This window comes from Leptosomus discolor, chromosome 5 (genome assembly GCF_034619465.1).
Source record: "Leptosomus discolor isolate bLepDis1 chromosome 5, bLepDis1.hap2, whole genome shotgun sequence".
Taxonomy (NCBI): domain Eukaryota; kingdom Metazoa; phylum Chordata; class Aves; order Leptosomiformes; family Leptosomidae; genus Leptosomus; species Leptosomus discolor.
In genome coordinates, this window is record NC_141395.1 from 10,229,570 (window position 1) to 10,244,428 (window position 14,859).

The following is a 14,859-nucleotide window of genomic DNA, read 5'->3' on the forward strand; positions in this document are numbered from 1 at the left end:
CTACGCCTTTTTTTTTGTTTGTTTAAATCTTGGTAACAAACCCCTCTCCGGAGGACGAGCAGCGCTGCACAGATCAGACTCCTAGCGAAGTTTCTGAGTTACTCCGTCCATTCTGCACGCCCGGCCCTTTTCACCAGCCCCCCCCCCGAGAGCCAACTCGCATCGCCGCGGCGGGGCGCGGAGGCCGGCTCCCGAGGGCCGGGCCGGGCCGGGCCGGCCTGGAGCGCCCAGCCGCTCCCTCCCGGCGGGGCAGGCCCCGGGCCAGGCCCGGCTCCGCGCCCGGCCCGCCCCTCCGCCGCCGCCGCCGCCGCCGCCCCCGTCAGCTGCTCGGTGGGGCCCGGCGGGGCGCTGCGGAGGCTGCGCGGGGCGGGGACTGGCGCGGGGAGGGAGAAGATGGCGGAGGCCGAGTGAGTGCAGGGGCTGCGGCGGCCGCGCCGAGGGGACGGGTGGGCCGGCGCTAGCGGGGCGCGGGGGGCGGGCCGGGGCTGTGCGAGGCGCCGGGGGACGAGCCGGGCCGGGCGGGCAGCGGCGCCCCCCGCCCTCGGCCGCGTCCTCCCCGCGGGCGGCTGAGCCCGTGGCAGCGCCGCCGCCGGAGCCCTGCCTCGGGGCGGGGGTGGCGCCGGGCCCCGCCGCGGCCGGGCTGCTGGAGGGCGCGGCGCTAAGCGGCGGGCGGCCCGGCTGCCCCTGCGCCGGACGGGGCCGCGGCGGCTGCCCGCCGTGTCCGGGTGCAGTGGCTGAGCGAAGGAGAGGGCGGCGGGGGCCGTTCGCCCCGGCGGTGGTTGATCCTTCTGCCTGGCGAGGCTTCCCTCGGGCAGGCGGGGCCGGGACGGCTGCCTGCGGGCTGGGCCCTGCGCGGTCGGGCCCGCGGCCCCTCCGCGGGTGTTGCTTGATGGGCCCGGCCTGGGCTAGAGGTCCTGCCGCTGGCCTGAAGCGACCCACCGGCTTGATGCCCAGGCGGACAGGGCTCCTCAGACTCGGGGGATCCGGAGCAGAGCGGCCGGGAGAGCCGCCTCCCCTGGTGCCCGGAGAAGGGGGGTGGCTTGCTTTTGGCCTTGCCTCGCAGAAGACAGATGGTTTCTTGTCATTTCACCATTTTTGCCATCTCTTGCCCGGTGTTGCTTAAATAAATCTTCTCTTTCTTGGCCCCCGCTACACTCCGTTGTTCCTCATGTGTCTGTATCGTGTCGGAAGTTGTGACTCGCGCACACAGCAGAAGGCTCTTCATGAGTATGAAGCGCACCGGGGAGCGCTTGCAGGATGGATCTTCTAATTAGAAGACAGTTAAGTGACTAAGTGTTTTGAAAATGTTGAGGGTGATAATTTAGTTGTTAACTTTTTGCGCAATGCCAGGCATAGTGTGGTTGCCCTGCGAATCATATATAATGCTCTTGCATAGCGCGTTAAAAAGCTTGGGCTGAAGCTGTGTGCCACCGAGGAGGGGAAGCGCAGCTGAGGCTTTGTGGCAGTGCCAAGCCTGTAGCTTTCAGTGTGGTGTTACAGTTTCGAATATGCATTCCCAAGAGATGAAGGCTCAGAAGTAGTGTTGGTTCAACATGTGAACTGTTCCCATCTGAGAGGAAACCCTGAGTAAAATACAAGGCTTAAAGGAAAGAGACATGGTCTCCTCTGTCTGTTGGCACGCTAGCTTCCCGGTCCAGAAGAAGGAGGTGATGTCTTCTTCAGAGATCTTAATTTCTATTTTCATGAAAGGTGATAACAGTAAATATCTTTGCTGTGTCTGAGCATCGTGAACTCAGGCTGTCTGAGGCACTGAAGAATCTTTACGTGAGTGTTGGTCACCTTGCTCCCTTCCCCCGTTGCTCTGTTTGAGGCATGCCAGAAGGTCGTAGAGCCAGTGGGCAGAGAAAATTTGGAAACTGGGATAAAACAAATAGGAACAATATGTGTAGGGTGAGAAACCAGGACAGAAACTACTGCATCATGCTAATTTGGGACCTTGCGTTGCTTGTTACAAACATTCACTGATGTGTACGCACCCAAGTGCCCTTGTTGTGGTGAGGCTGTTTACCTCGTAGTAAAAATCTGTTGCTGGTGCCTTGAATAACTTGCAGCTGCAGTGGTTGTATAAAAGCAGTAAGTGATTTCCTTGCATAGGAAAGTCCTGTTACATTTTGATAAGCTTTCACAATTAAATGTCATGTATTTGCTGAATGACATATTAAATAAATGGAAATCAGGTAAATGCAGGTTTTGTATACTGAAACTGGTTTATGCCAGAATAAAATTGGACCTTTGATCATCAGCATTTCTAGGAAAAAAAAAAAAAGTAAGCTCCGATCAGTGTTTATGTCAGTATTGCCATGTTGGACAGCTGATGATTCTTAATTAAGTTGGAAATTTTGGTATTTGAAGAACTACAAGAAGCAAAGTCTCGTTAGAGGGAGATATCAGGAGATAGTATAAAATGGGGAAATAGCGGCTGCGGGGAAATTATTAATTTCATCAAAGACAGGGACTTTGGCTGGTCTTGCGCAGTATTTTAGTTGATGGCCTTGGTGCACAAAACAGGATGCAGCAATGATGTTTGCTGATGACCCAAAGCTGGAAACCATTTGCAGGGCTGAAGAGGACTGAGACAGCCTACAGGAAAAATGCGGTGACATTGAGTGTCGGAGTAAATAGTACGTATGGGCTGAAATTCAGCGTGCAAGGTTTGGGGCTGGTACCAAGGGACAAGGAGTTCAGTAACAGGAAAGAAGAGAGACTTGAGCGTAGTAATGTATCACAAGGTGTGAGCAAGTGCTTTATGGCAGTGAAGAAAGAAATTGTGATCCTCGGTGTGCAGCAGAAGAGCTCATTTAAAGAGAAGGACAAAAGTGTGAACTTTCTTGCCCAAGGCTCTAAGGGCCAAACCTGGGATTGTATACATCAGCCCTGGTCATGCATTAAAAAAAAAAGGGATGTGCAGACTTCAGGAAGGGCCAAGAGCTGTTGGGATGGTGAAGTAAGTGGAAAGTCAAGAGTTTAGCTTGTTTTCCTAGTCAAGCTGAAGCTAAGAAGGGACGTTACAGTTTAAAAGCCCCCATTAGGTACGGTATTCCTGCAGAGTTTGTGATTGAGACCTACGGTCTCCAATGCTGTGTATTGGAAAGATTTCTGTTCCTGGGATCACCTGGTGGGCAGAGCCCCAGGGACAGGGGAGACTCTCAGCTGAAATAGTGATGTATTTGTGACTCTGTGCTTTCTTTCCCGGAGGCTAAATGTATTGTCCAAGTTCCACTGTCATGCCATCCGGAGGAGGGAAAAAACAAACAAAGTGAGGAGCACCTCCTTTTTGCTTGAGGGAAGTGCGTGGCAGTGCTAGTGCCAGCCTTGATGGAGACATCTGCTCAGTGCAAGCCAGGAAGCTGACTAAGAAGCCAGACATCGCCTTGCCCTCTTTCCCCCCAAGATGTGTTCATGATTACAAATAACGCGGGGAATCAGATGTGTAGAAAAGATTGTGCATTTTTAGGAGGACTCTGCTGCCTCCCCGAACTGCCAGTGGGAAGTTATGTGTGCTCAGAACTTTTTTTTTTTCCTCTTGTTTTGCCTGTTGGAACTTTTTCTGAGTGATGGGGGATGCCACGGCGTGGCATTGCATCTGTACTACATCACCTGTAGTGTCTTAACGAGCCTGGAAGCACTCAACTTCCCTTTTGGCTTTCAATCAACGGAAGTGAATGCTGCGTCCTCTGCGCTGCTGCTGCATCTTCTGAGAGCTTCCTTGGGATCTGCTGAAGCCGGGGAGGAAGGGGGATGGAGGTGCTGGTTTGGTTCCCGTTGTGCCCACCTGGCCTTAAGTAAGAGTTAACAAAAGCCGCCGCCAGTTGGCAGTTTCAAATTTAAAAACAATGTCAGGGCTTTTTTTCTTAAGTTCCAGGTGGCTAAGCTGTCGATCAAAATTGTTGTTATACATGAATGTGGCACTGAATCCATGTATAACAAGACTCATGATGGACAGTTTTTTGTTTTTTTGTTGTTTTTTTTTTCTCAAAAAGAGTGATTGGGATGGGAACTCGGCCGTTCCTGGAGTGCCGGCAGAGTTACTCATGTAGGACTCTACCTAGTGCACGGGCAGGGGGGGCTCCTTTTCCCTTCAGTCCCAGGGTTTTTTGTGCCTGATTACAATTATGGTTTGTGATAATGTAAGGCAGTTTTCACCAAAAGTGTGTTACTTTGGTAAATACTTCTCTATATGGAGATTACTTGCCTGGTTTGATGAGTTTGGGTTTATAAAAATGGATGTGCTGCAGGATTGCTGAAATTCTGACTCTGTCCTCAAAAATACTTCTCAGATTTCACTTTCCAGTCGAGAAATGTTTTCTGGCGTCTCTTCAAGATCTCTGAACCCCTGTGGGCTGACTTGAAACTAAGGGCTGTGTTTACTTGCTTCTGAATTACATAATCTCCAGTTGTTGCTTAAAGGAGGGGAGAAACACAACTTGTTGCAAAGCAAGCCTTTCTTCCATCTGATACTGGTTTCCTTTCTTCACCTCTGGTTTCACATTCCTAACTGTCCCAACCCACGTGTTTCCTTCTCCTCCATCTCCTAGTAGGCAAGCTATTTGTAAAACCTGTTTTATTTGTAAGGCATTTTTTGCAGCTGTGGTTGGTTCTGCTCTCAAATGGCTAACTGCCTCCTCAGAAAATTCAGACAAATACAATAGCCATATTTTTTAACCAATCTCCAATTTATTTAAGAGAAATATATTTTAATATTTCTTATAGCTGCATTTTTCACCCTTTTTTATTATTTTTCAGGGTTTGGGTGTCTCCTAATTGAGAAGAGTCAAAATATTGATTGCAAGTGAATCCTCCTTAGTCAGTCTGTTGGATGTTTCTGAGAACATAAGAAGTCATGGCAGAAAACGATGCAATGCCAACCTTACCAAAAAAGTGTGGCCCCTACATTTCGTCTGTAACCAGTCGTGGCATGAATTTGGTAATTCGTGGTATAGTGCTGTTTTTTATTGGCGTATTTCTTGCGTTAGTATTAAACTTGCTTCAGATCCAGAGAAATGTTACTCTCTTCCCCCCTGATGTGATCACAAGCATCTTCTCCTCAGCTTGGTGGGTCCCACCTTGCTGTGGGACAGCGTCAGGTAAGTTCAGTCATGTATGTATGCCTGGCATGAGATGAAAGAGTGGATAGGTAGTTATAAAAAACTATATGAAAGGTGTGGAAGGTAAAAATTTCTCTTCCAGCATCACTGCCCTTTTTGAGCTATTACTATCCTTCTGATCTACCTGTGTAATCACAAATATGCATGCGTGTGTCCAGAAATTGTTGTTCTGCTACCTTGTTTACTGTAATATTGTTAGCATTGCTTTTTCTGCTTGGCTAGAGTAGAAGTTCAACAGACTTTAGAATGTTGTGCCACTTGTAAACTTGAGGCTGAATTACAGGAGTGTGCTCTACGGGCAGCCCTTGAAAATACCCTGGAAGTGTCAGATTGGGGCACACAGCACCTTGAGCGCAGCAAACCACCCTGAGTAACGCTCCCTTTTGCGGTCCGCTCCCTTTTGCGGTCCGCTCCCTTTTGCGGTCCAGCTTCCCATTTGTCCCTCCTTCCAGTTCGAGGTACCGCTTTAACTCCGTAAAGCTGGGAGACCTGGCTGTGTCTCAGGGCGCTGAGGCCAGGCATGCAGTTTGTGGCTGTAGAGGCACGCTGCAGAACAGAGCACCTTGGTTAGATTCATGTATCGTCGGATGGTGTGAACACGCTCCGTTTCTCCCGTGGCCACGTAGGGAGTTGAGGCTTTTGCGTGTTTAGCTAGTTTAAGTGAGATGTCTACTGTAGGTAGTAAGAAATAACCCTTTTTCCTCTTCTTTGATGTAGTCCATGTTACAAGCCTGATGGAATTTGGCTTTCTACTTGGCCCTGAAGATCACTGATCCCATGCGTCAGTTTTGTGCTTTACTAAGGGAATGTTCTTGGCAGCCGCTACTGGAAGATTCTGCCTTAGCAAACCTTTACAGTAAAGGTGGTATCTTCCTAGAGATCAGTTTTAAAAAAAATGAGAAGCTCATATTTCTGGGTATTAATATGAGTCAATAAATAAGCTTTTGAGTTGGCATTACTGTTTTGCTAATGAAAATACTTAAGTCTATTTTTTCCCCTTTGTCTAATTGCTTTTTTTTTTGATACTTTGTTGAAATACTGCACCCCAGATGTCATAGAGAAGCTTGATTTGAAAGGAAACCCTCCAAATATCTCTCTGAATGTGTCAGTTTTTCTCTCCTGTGGAAAAACGTTTGGCATGTTGTGGCAGCAGTTACATACCTGCTTTATCTGCTAGTTGTCTTAATCCTCTTTCTGTGGTCTTGCCAAGATCGTAGATTAGTTTTTTTGGTTTGTATCCTGCATTTGCTGTGTTTTTCTTTTTTTACTTTAAACTGATTGTCTTGACAAACATGTCTGGTAAAGGTTTGATCTTTTATATATGGAGTAGTGGGGGTTGAAATGGCAGGATCCCTTGAAATGGCAGCAGCACCATGTAAGGTTTGCAGTGTTCACTGTCATGTTTGCATCAGGCTGCACCTTCTGCTCTCTTGGGTCGTCTGAGAACACTGTCTGCAGCTGCATGTGGGATGTCGTGAAGGCTAGGTCTTGCCATTGTCTCAGAAGGAACTCGTGCACCTTTCTGGTTCTGGTGGGTTGGTGGTTTTGATGGAAAGACTGGATGTGACTTGCAAAGTGTAGTCACTAGGCATTTGCACTACTTGATTTTTAAGCCACCTGACTTAAAGATACTACTGCCTTAATTGGCCTTTCCCAGCAGGAGTAACCCCTGTTGAGGTGTTCAAGTTCTTTCTTTTTTATTATCATCTTTTCTTCTCCGTTTTCTTTCCTTATCTTCTCTGGTAGCATACAAACAGGGAACCTCTGTGGTAAATGCTGATAATTTACCCATGTTCTTACCATTCATACTTGCACAGCCTTCCTGGAATTGACAGAAACATTTCTTTGCAGTATGGTTTATTATTATGAACAGAGTAAAGGTATTTCAAATGTTTATAATCAGTGGTGATCGAGGCTGCTTTCAGAGAAGTCCGTCAGTGTTGTTAGTCATCAGTTTGGCCCAATGCCTTTGGCAAGAAAATTACTCAGGGAGGTTTTTTTCCTCTCCAGCTTTACTGGTGATTTATTTTCCTGAATCCTGGAGATCAGTTTCCTCTCTGGCAGAATAAAGAGCATTTGCCATAACGTACTTCCAACAGCATGCCAGGCTGAGGGCACTGGAGTCCGTATCAGTGACTCAGACTCTGCTCCCCTACTGTGGCACCAGTTTAACATTAAGCACCAGTGTTATTCCTCAGCGGTGTTGTCTTTCTAGCTGCAGTTGCAGCAGAGAACACATTTATGAAGAGATGTTTGAAGAGCATGGCAGTTCCATGGGCTTGAAAGTCCCGTTTGCTTTCTGTATTCAGCAGCTATGGTAGGCTCTTGGCTTTCCCTCTCCTGTGTGAGCCTTTATAGCAGCACTGAAGAAGAGAAAAACATTATCCAAACAAAAACTGCTTGTAACAACAATGAAAGAAGACACAAAATCCTGATGTTACAAACCACACTTTGCCCTTACTGTGGTGTGTTTGTTTGCAGTTATTTAAACATGTATGTTTGACATGTGGGATTTTCAAAAGGGCCAGCCTGCGAGCTATTCCTGCTCTTTTTGAACTATAATGTGAGGCTGCAGATTTTGGCAGGGTGCAGAGCTCTGTCATCCTCCGCCCCTAGTTCAAATTGTCTCTGTTCTGCTACTTCTGCCAGGTCACTGCTGCAGTGGTTGAAGATGCTGCTGGAGTTTTACAGGACTTTTTAAAATAATGAAATTGTTTGAAATTCCGCTTCTTTTACAATGTGTGTTTTGTACGATTTATCCTTAAAAGATCTGTTTCAGTAGCGACAATAATTATTGAAATCTAAATAGTCTTTATTTTAGTTAAATATTGCCAGTTCTTTACCTTCTGGACCTTTTTTCTTTCCTGTCTCCACAGCTGTGATTGGGTTATTGTACCCCTGCATGGACAGACATCTGGGAGAGCCACATAAATTTAAGAGAGAATGGTCCAGTGTGATGCGATGTGTAGCAGTCTTTGTGGGAATAAATCATGCCAGCGCTGTATCCTATATTCTAATGAAATTGGTGATAATGAACGGGTTTCTGCTAAAACAAAGCTCACATAGTCAGTCATGGTAAATATGTTGTGAAAGATATAACGTGCAGCATTTTTGTAAGGGAATTGCAGAATATTAACAGTGTTAAACTGTTGTAGCAGTATTGGCTGTGATAAGTCTCATGTCTTTTTGTTCTGAAAAAGCTTTTCATTAGAAATGTCTCAGTATTGGGCTTTGTCTTGCTTACAGTCTTTATTTTCTTTGAATAATTAAAGTCAGTGTGGGGAAATATTTATGTGGTAGGCATTACCACAGAAAAGTGCTTTAAGACATTCCAAGGGTTGATGTCCTTTTAACACCGTAGTAAGAGGTTGAAACCCAGTCTTGAGGTCATCAGTGAAGCACATGCATTTTGCAAAGAACGGGGAAAACTTGGGACCAGGTGATACCCAGGATTACACAAAGCAAGTGAGTGTTGTTACCCCGTTCTGGAAATAATGCCTTGATGCTGAAAGAGTGGCCACCATTCCTGTGATCATTCAGTAAGAGCAATTAGAAGGCAGTCAGTGTGTTGCAGTACATTATACTCCTCCTAATTGTGTAGCTATTCAGGTACATCCTTGCAGCAGTCTGCTCGAAACTGGCGTCCCTTCCCTCCGAAGCAGCTGAGGGCATGCTGGGTGACGGGGTGCTTCTAACGTGGACTGACACACCTTACTGGCAGGGCTGTGTCTTAGTGATTTTATGTAGTCATGCCTAGTGCCTCCTCTGTCAGGTAAAACCAGGATCTGTCTGTGAAAGCTGGGGTCTTGTAAACTCTAATTAGAAAGTTGATCATCTCTGGAGCTCTCATCTGCTTCAGTGTCAGCTCCAACAGGGTTTGCAGAAACTGTGCTAAGAAGTTCTGACCGAGTGCTACTGAATCTCCTCATTTCCAGGAAAAGAGGGCAGGTTGAGTGAGAGATGTGAGAGCTGGCTGAATTCTTACTGAGGTGGCCTGGCCCTCGGATGGGTTTAGTTGTTGTTTGGTTTTGTTCCCACCAGCCGTCCTGTCCAGCATGGCTGGATGAGCTGGAGCTGCCAAGGCTCAGAGTCATTCCCACTGTCCCTCACAGCCCTTGCTCTCCCTGCCAAAGATGCATTAATCTGGTCCTGCGGTTCTCACCGGCCTGGACGGTACCTGTTGCGTAAGCACATGCAGCTTTGCTGCTTTTGAGAAATACAGGAGGATTGACAGCTGCTCTCTGCATGGGTCAGGTTATTTACAGCAAACCTTCCTGCAGTTTTCTAACAGCTGTAACACGTATTCCAGCACATCATTAATGTACTGTCTGTATTTCCTCCTTGACAGCTCTCCAGACTGCTTTCTTTTCAGCTTATTACCAGTTCTGCCCATTGCCATATTTGGTGTGTTTTTTGGTCTTTGACATTTTTTTCTGATGCTATTGATTTTTACCTTGTAATTATTTATTTCAGTAAGTTGAACTTTCTCATTTCCTCTAGGTCTCTCTCCAGGTCTTTGTTGAGAAAATAGGGCAGGGTTTTTATGTTGTCATCCCATAAATTTGCTTTCAGGCTTATGAAACTTGACAGCTTCCTTTTTAATAATCTGTTTTGGGCAGGAATAATGAGGACGAGGTAGTATTTCCAAAACAGTTTGAAGAATGTGAAACACTGCAAAGGTATCTGGAGTGACTTCACACTTTTATCACAGAGTTGACAAAGCTGATTTTCAATGTTGATTTACAGGAATACTTTTACAGTAACATTACTTACATTTTGTTTTATAGAAAATGTTAACATTTCTAATTTTTGGCTGAATGTAAACTAGCATGTAAATTAAAATTGCAATTAAGTAAGAGTGACAAATACCTTTTTTTCACTAAATAGCTGTCATTTGGAGGAATCTAATGCTAGATTTAAGATTTCAAGCTTGGTGTAACAAAGGACCAGGTGAGGATGAGATGTCCTTACTCTGAACAGTAACATCTGTACTGTATGTCTGTATAAAACACCTGCCTTGTCTGGTATGGTGCGAACACCCTAAAAAGGTGAAGAAGTGTCAAAAGTTTTTAGTTTCCTGATGTAGTGGCCACAGTTAGCAAGGCTTATTTCCTTACGCCTGATAGCTGTGTGATAGCTGGCACAGCTAGTGATGTGGGTTTTTTATGGTGGTTTTTTCAGTGGTTCCAAAATATGGTAAACACAATGAAGAAAACGGCTTTACACTTGTACATGATATTTCCAAGCTTATCCTTAACAGTCAACACAGAAGGTGGATTTTGCCAACAATATCCAGTTGTCTCTCACATTAGCAGCCTTGTCAATTGGACTGTGGTGGACGTTTGATCGATCACGAAGTGGCTTTGGTCTTGGAGTGGGAATTGCTTTCCTGGCCACATTGGTGTCACAACTTCTGGTCTACAATGGAGTTTATCAGTGAGTAGTTACTCCTGTAAGGTTGAATGATAGTCTCCTGAAGGTGTAACATAAAATCAGAATAACTGAAAAGGTAGAATTTGACATGATTTCCAAAGCTGCCAGCACTTAATTTTGAGTGTGACATAAATTGGACTGTTCATGAAAGTGAGACTTTTAGTTGGTAGTTGCTTATTTCAATAAAATTGCTACCTTACCAACAATGTATCGTGCTTTTTTTAGTTAAACAAATGGGATTGTAATCAAAAAACCTCCTTTGTTACTTGCTGCGAGTAATTAAATTTCTATAATACATGTCTTTATGAGTTGAAATGTCCTAATGTTTAAATTTGTGGATTTGTCTCACGTGATTGGAGGAGCCTACTCATTGCACAATGCTGAACTCAAAAATGTGTGTTCTTTTCTAGATACACGTCTCCGGATTTCCTTTATGTTCGCTCCTGGTTGCCGTGTATATTTTTTGCTGGTGGAATAACTATGGGCAATATCGGCAGGCAGCTGGCAATGGTAAGTTTGGGGGGGGGGGTGTCAATTGCCTTCTAGTACAAGTTTTAGGCTACATGTCGTTCCTTCCTTCTTGTGTGCCAACCAGCTATTTGACTTGTGGATGTGGAGTAAGGTGGAAATCAGTAATCATTGCTTTTTGATCTAGTTAGTGAGCTGTTGGTACTGTTACTCGGAGTACAGCCCGTGACTCTGCTCGGTGCTCCTGGTTGCATAGTTCTAGTCTTTTCAGGACCAGGAGCTAAATAAGAGCTCCTGTGTTTGGTGAGGAGTCAGGCCATCCCCTAAGTCTGAACTGTTCTTTCTGCTGCTTGAGGAGACAGAAATTGCAGCCAATAGTGCATGTGCTGAACTCAGGGAGACCAAACTTACCTGGGTGCAGTGTAAGCTAAGCTATTCTATCGCCCGTTTTGTAGAAGGATCACCCTCATAGCAGTCTTTCTCATTAGTTACGTAAATTAATATTATTAATTTTGTCAACTTCTGTTTTTCAGTATGAATGCAAAGTCATTGCAGAGAAGTCTCACGAGGACTGAGGAGAAACAGTGTGCACCTTTTAAACAGGAAAATATCTGACAAATGACTGTTGGAGGAGCATAAGGAACACTTGACTATGAAATTGCCAAAATGCAATTTTTTTTTCCCTTGAGTGGTATACTTTACTGCAATCTGTGATTGCTGCTTCTATAGAAACCTTGATGTCTGATTTTGATTACTGTGAAGTCACAATAGTATGCAATACCTTTGACAATACTGGTTCAATTATAGGATTCTTTTTTCCAAATCTAATCTTGTCTGTCCATAACGTTGCAGTGCCAAACCGAACCTTTGCACTACGTTTCTGCAGCTGAAACTTCTGCTTCACTTTACTTTGAAAGTTTTGAGGAATTTGTTCTTAATAGCTCAGTGAAAGACAGGGAATTCAGATTTAGGAATGAAGATCATCTCTTTCCTTGATGATAGCCCGTAATATCTTTATGAATTCATGGATTACAGGTGAGGTTTGATGCAATAAGTAACTGACTTCTGCCTATTAACACGCTGTATCAGTCTTACATCACAGGTGAGGAAAGCTAATACAGATTGCATGGGTTATTGCCATAGCATGTCAGTTGTGTGTGGTATGTGCCCAGTATCACAGGACACAGAAATGGAAACCAAGGCTGGAAATAATTTCCTATTTTTGCCCCTGGTACAACCAGTGTATGTGTTTGTGTATGAATTTGTGGACCATCATCAGATGTGGACAGATTCTGAAACTGCTTGTTGTGTTGAGTCACAGGATACAATTAGGGTCATTCTTGTACAATCCCTTAAGCTGACTTCTGTTGTTACCTTATTAAAAAAAAAAATCTTAGGGAGTTTTTATTATGAAACTTAATTCTGCTGAACTGAATCAGCCACTACTATATAGTGTTGTAAAACACTCCGTTACCGATGCTGCTCTTGGTAGTTCTTGTGTGCTACCTGCTCTGCTCACAGGGATCAGCAGAACGAGGCAAGGCTGTATTTTAGGTACTGAGGTAAACTTACTGCCGTGACTATGGTCCAGGCAACCATAAATGCATTTGTTCTTATAGCAGTTTTCTGAGGTAAGGGAATACTGTTACCCCTGTTTTACAGGTGCATATGCACAGAAGGTCTGTTAGGACAGAGAGCTGAAATAGGCTGTGTGCTAATATGTTCCCTTCTTAAGAAGGATTTTAGTGTGTGACCCATATTTGGGGGCGTACGTGGAATTTCCTCTTGGATTTGCGGCTCCCTTTTAAGACCATGAGATGAAAGAACTTGTGCAAGAAGGCAGAAAGCAGACTTCAAGAGGACACTGCTAACCTGTGCCAGCAGTGAATTTGGCACAGGATGTCTCCGCTTTGTTTTCCCCCTTTTGTCTCTGTGTTGATGTTTTAATGTATTTGTTTTCCTTTTTTTGTCTTGAAGTACTATTTTTTAAATCTTCCATGAAAGGTTTCTAAGATGTGTACAGTTACCTAGGGAGGCTGGAGTTGGTCCAAAGAACAAATAGATGTTTAGACAAGTTTTTATTAATAAATGTGTGTATGCATTGTACACAAGGCTCGAAATAGGCAACTCTTTTTTCAGTCTTGTATGCTTATCTGTAAGTCTGAAAAGTATGCAATGGAGTGCTGCTAAAAGCGTTGGAACAAAAGAGGTGATCACAAAAGGAAAATTTCTTCAATGGGGAAGTGTAAAAATAATAAATAAGCAAATGCCGCATGACGGGCTTGGTTCTGCAGCTCCACAGAGTTCCATCAGCTTGTCACGGTTCCGTGACAATGCAACACCTGAAGCACCTTCCGTTGGGTGGTGTGTCGGGAGAGCACGCACGGGTGCGCTTGGCTTTAAGCAGAGGTAGAACATGCTTAAGTAGATCCCCAACTAGAGACTTTCTTTTAACCAAACCATACACCAATAAGAAGCATTTTATTAATAAAATCAGGAGACTGTTAGGGCATGAACTAAGGGTGAGTTTCTTGAGGCAGGCTCTGGCATTTCACTGAGGAAGCTGTTGGGTCCCTTTCCATACAGTATTTTGCCTCATCAGCCTTCGTTACTTAAATGGCTTCAGCTTGGTGGGCAGCATGATGAGTCCCTCTTGAATTATCAGGGCATGAATGGCATGAAAATTCAGATATTTCTTATCCTAGCTGTACGGAATAACATGGTACCTCAGTAGGCAGTGTGCTGACTTGGTAAACAACTTAGTTTCATCATGACCAGTAAGTGTATACAACTGGAGATGAGTTGTTTTTATTATTCAGTTGGTGGTAGAACTGCTTTTACCTGCCAGTATAACTATTTACACAGAAGGATCCTTGTGTGTGTTAAAATGTGCAGTATGTGAGAAGTGGTTCTTGTGCGCCTGTGGCACCCACTCTGCAACACTTTGCACTCAGATTCATCTAAACCTCACTAGACTGTGCTGTCCACTAACTTCTTTTCAATTTCATTTGGGAAATTTTGAGCATGTTGTGCAAAGGCAGCAGTCATCCAAAGTGAATTTGGGTGGAGTCGTTTATTATATGTGTTTTACTATTCTTATTTGACTAAAGTCAATACAGGATTCACATCTTGGATATTATATTTTTTCAAACTGCATTGTAATTTTATGGCTGATGTGTTCAAACCCGGGAAAAGGTTCATGATGAGAATGCTGACACGGCCTTAACTGTAGTGGTGTGAACATGCTGCTACTGCGTAGTGTGTAATTATAACATTAGACTGTCTTAAAAATGTTGTTCAATAGAGAATGAATAAGGTATATTTTAGATACAACTTTATAAGCACTATAACGTCTTCACTAATTAAGCATTGTAAGGTCTATACTGTTTAAACTGGCAAATTGCTGTTAAAAGCAAAATGTACATTAAATACAATTACAACCTTGCTTGATAGGTTTCTTCTTTCTTTAAAAAATGATGCTGATTTTAAAAATACACTGAATTGCCTTCTATCAGCAATCTCTTAATAATTTTGACCATTGAGCTGGCATATTGGTTGCACAAAACACCTGTCTAGAAATACTGAAAAAGAAGCAGGCGAGATGGAATCAGCAGTGATTCTCTCGTCATTAGCATGCTGAGCAGCCTTTGAAAATTTGCCCTTCTGGATCTGCAATGGGTATATTTGAGCTGGGGGAAAATAAGCCAGATATCTTCAGTTGCAATACAGAAAATAGAGATTTAGCTATTAATAGACACTATGAATATGAAAAAACCCACCACGCATGGAAGGGAATCCCTTAATATAAATATATTTATTAATGTTCCGGTCT

General features: G+C 44.3%; 1 protein-coding gene across 3 annotated transcripts; it reads left to right on the forward strand.

Annotated features, from left to right (window-relative positions):
- The first annotated feature begins 378 nt into the window (after positions 1 to 378).
- Positions 379 to 14,472, forward strand: INSIG2 (insulin induced gene 2). 3 transcript variants are annotated; one of them, XM_086465460.1, is made up of 6 exons: positions 379 to 407; positions 4,765 to 5,105; positions 8,003 to 8,127; positions 10,396 to 10,562; positions 10,970 to 11,069; positions 11,561 to 14,472. In XM_086465460.1, exons 2-6 carry the CDS (start codon positions 4,862 to 4,864, stop codon positions 11,600 to 11,602), a joined length of 678 nt encoding a protein of 225 aa, XP_086321586.1. In that variant the 5' UTR covers positions 379 to 407; positions 4,765 to 4,861; the 3' UTR covers positions 11,603 to 14,472. The 3 variants fall into 3 exon arrangements, with proteins under 3 accessions (XP_086321586.1, XP_086321587.1, XP_086321588.1); XM_086465461.1 differs by lacking the exon at positions 379 to 407 and adding an exon at positions 3,751 to 3,803; XM_086465462.1 differs by lacking the exon at positions 379 to 407 and having other exon boundaries at positions 4,918 to 4,945.
- Positions 14,473 to 14,859: the final 387 nt, after the last annotated feature.

Excerpts from the sequence above, each read along its gene's own strand:
- INSIG2 (XM_086465460.1), top strand. The coding sequence starts at position 4,862 with ATGGCAGAAAACGATGCAATGCCAACCTTACCAAAAAAGTGTGGCCCC. Across the intron at positions 5,106-8,002 it reads TTGCTGTGGGACAGCGTCAG|CTGTGATTGGGTTATTGTAC; the intron begins GTAAGTTCAGTC and ends CTGTCTCCACAG. Across the intron at positions 11,070-11,560 it reads TCGGCAGGCAGCTGGCAATG|TATGAATGCAAAGTCATTGC; the intron begins GTAAGTTTGGGG and ends TCTGTTTTTCAG.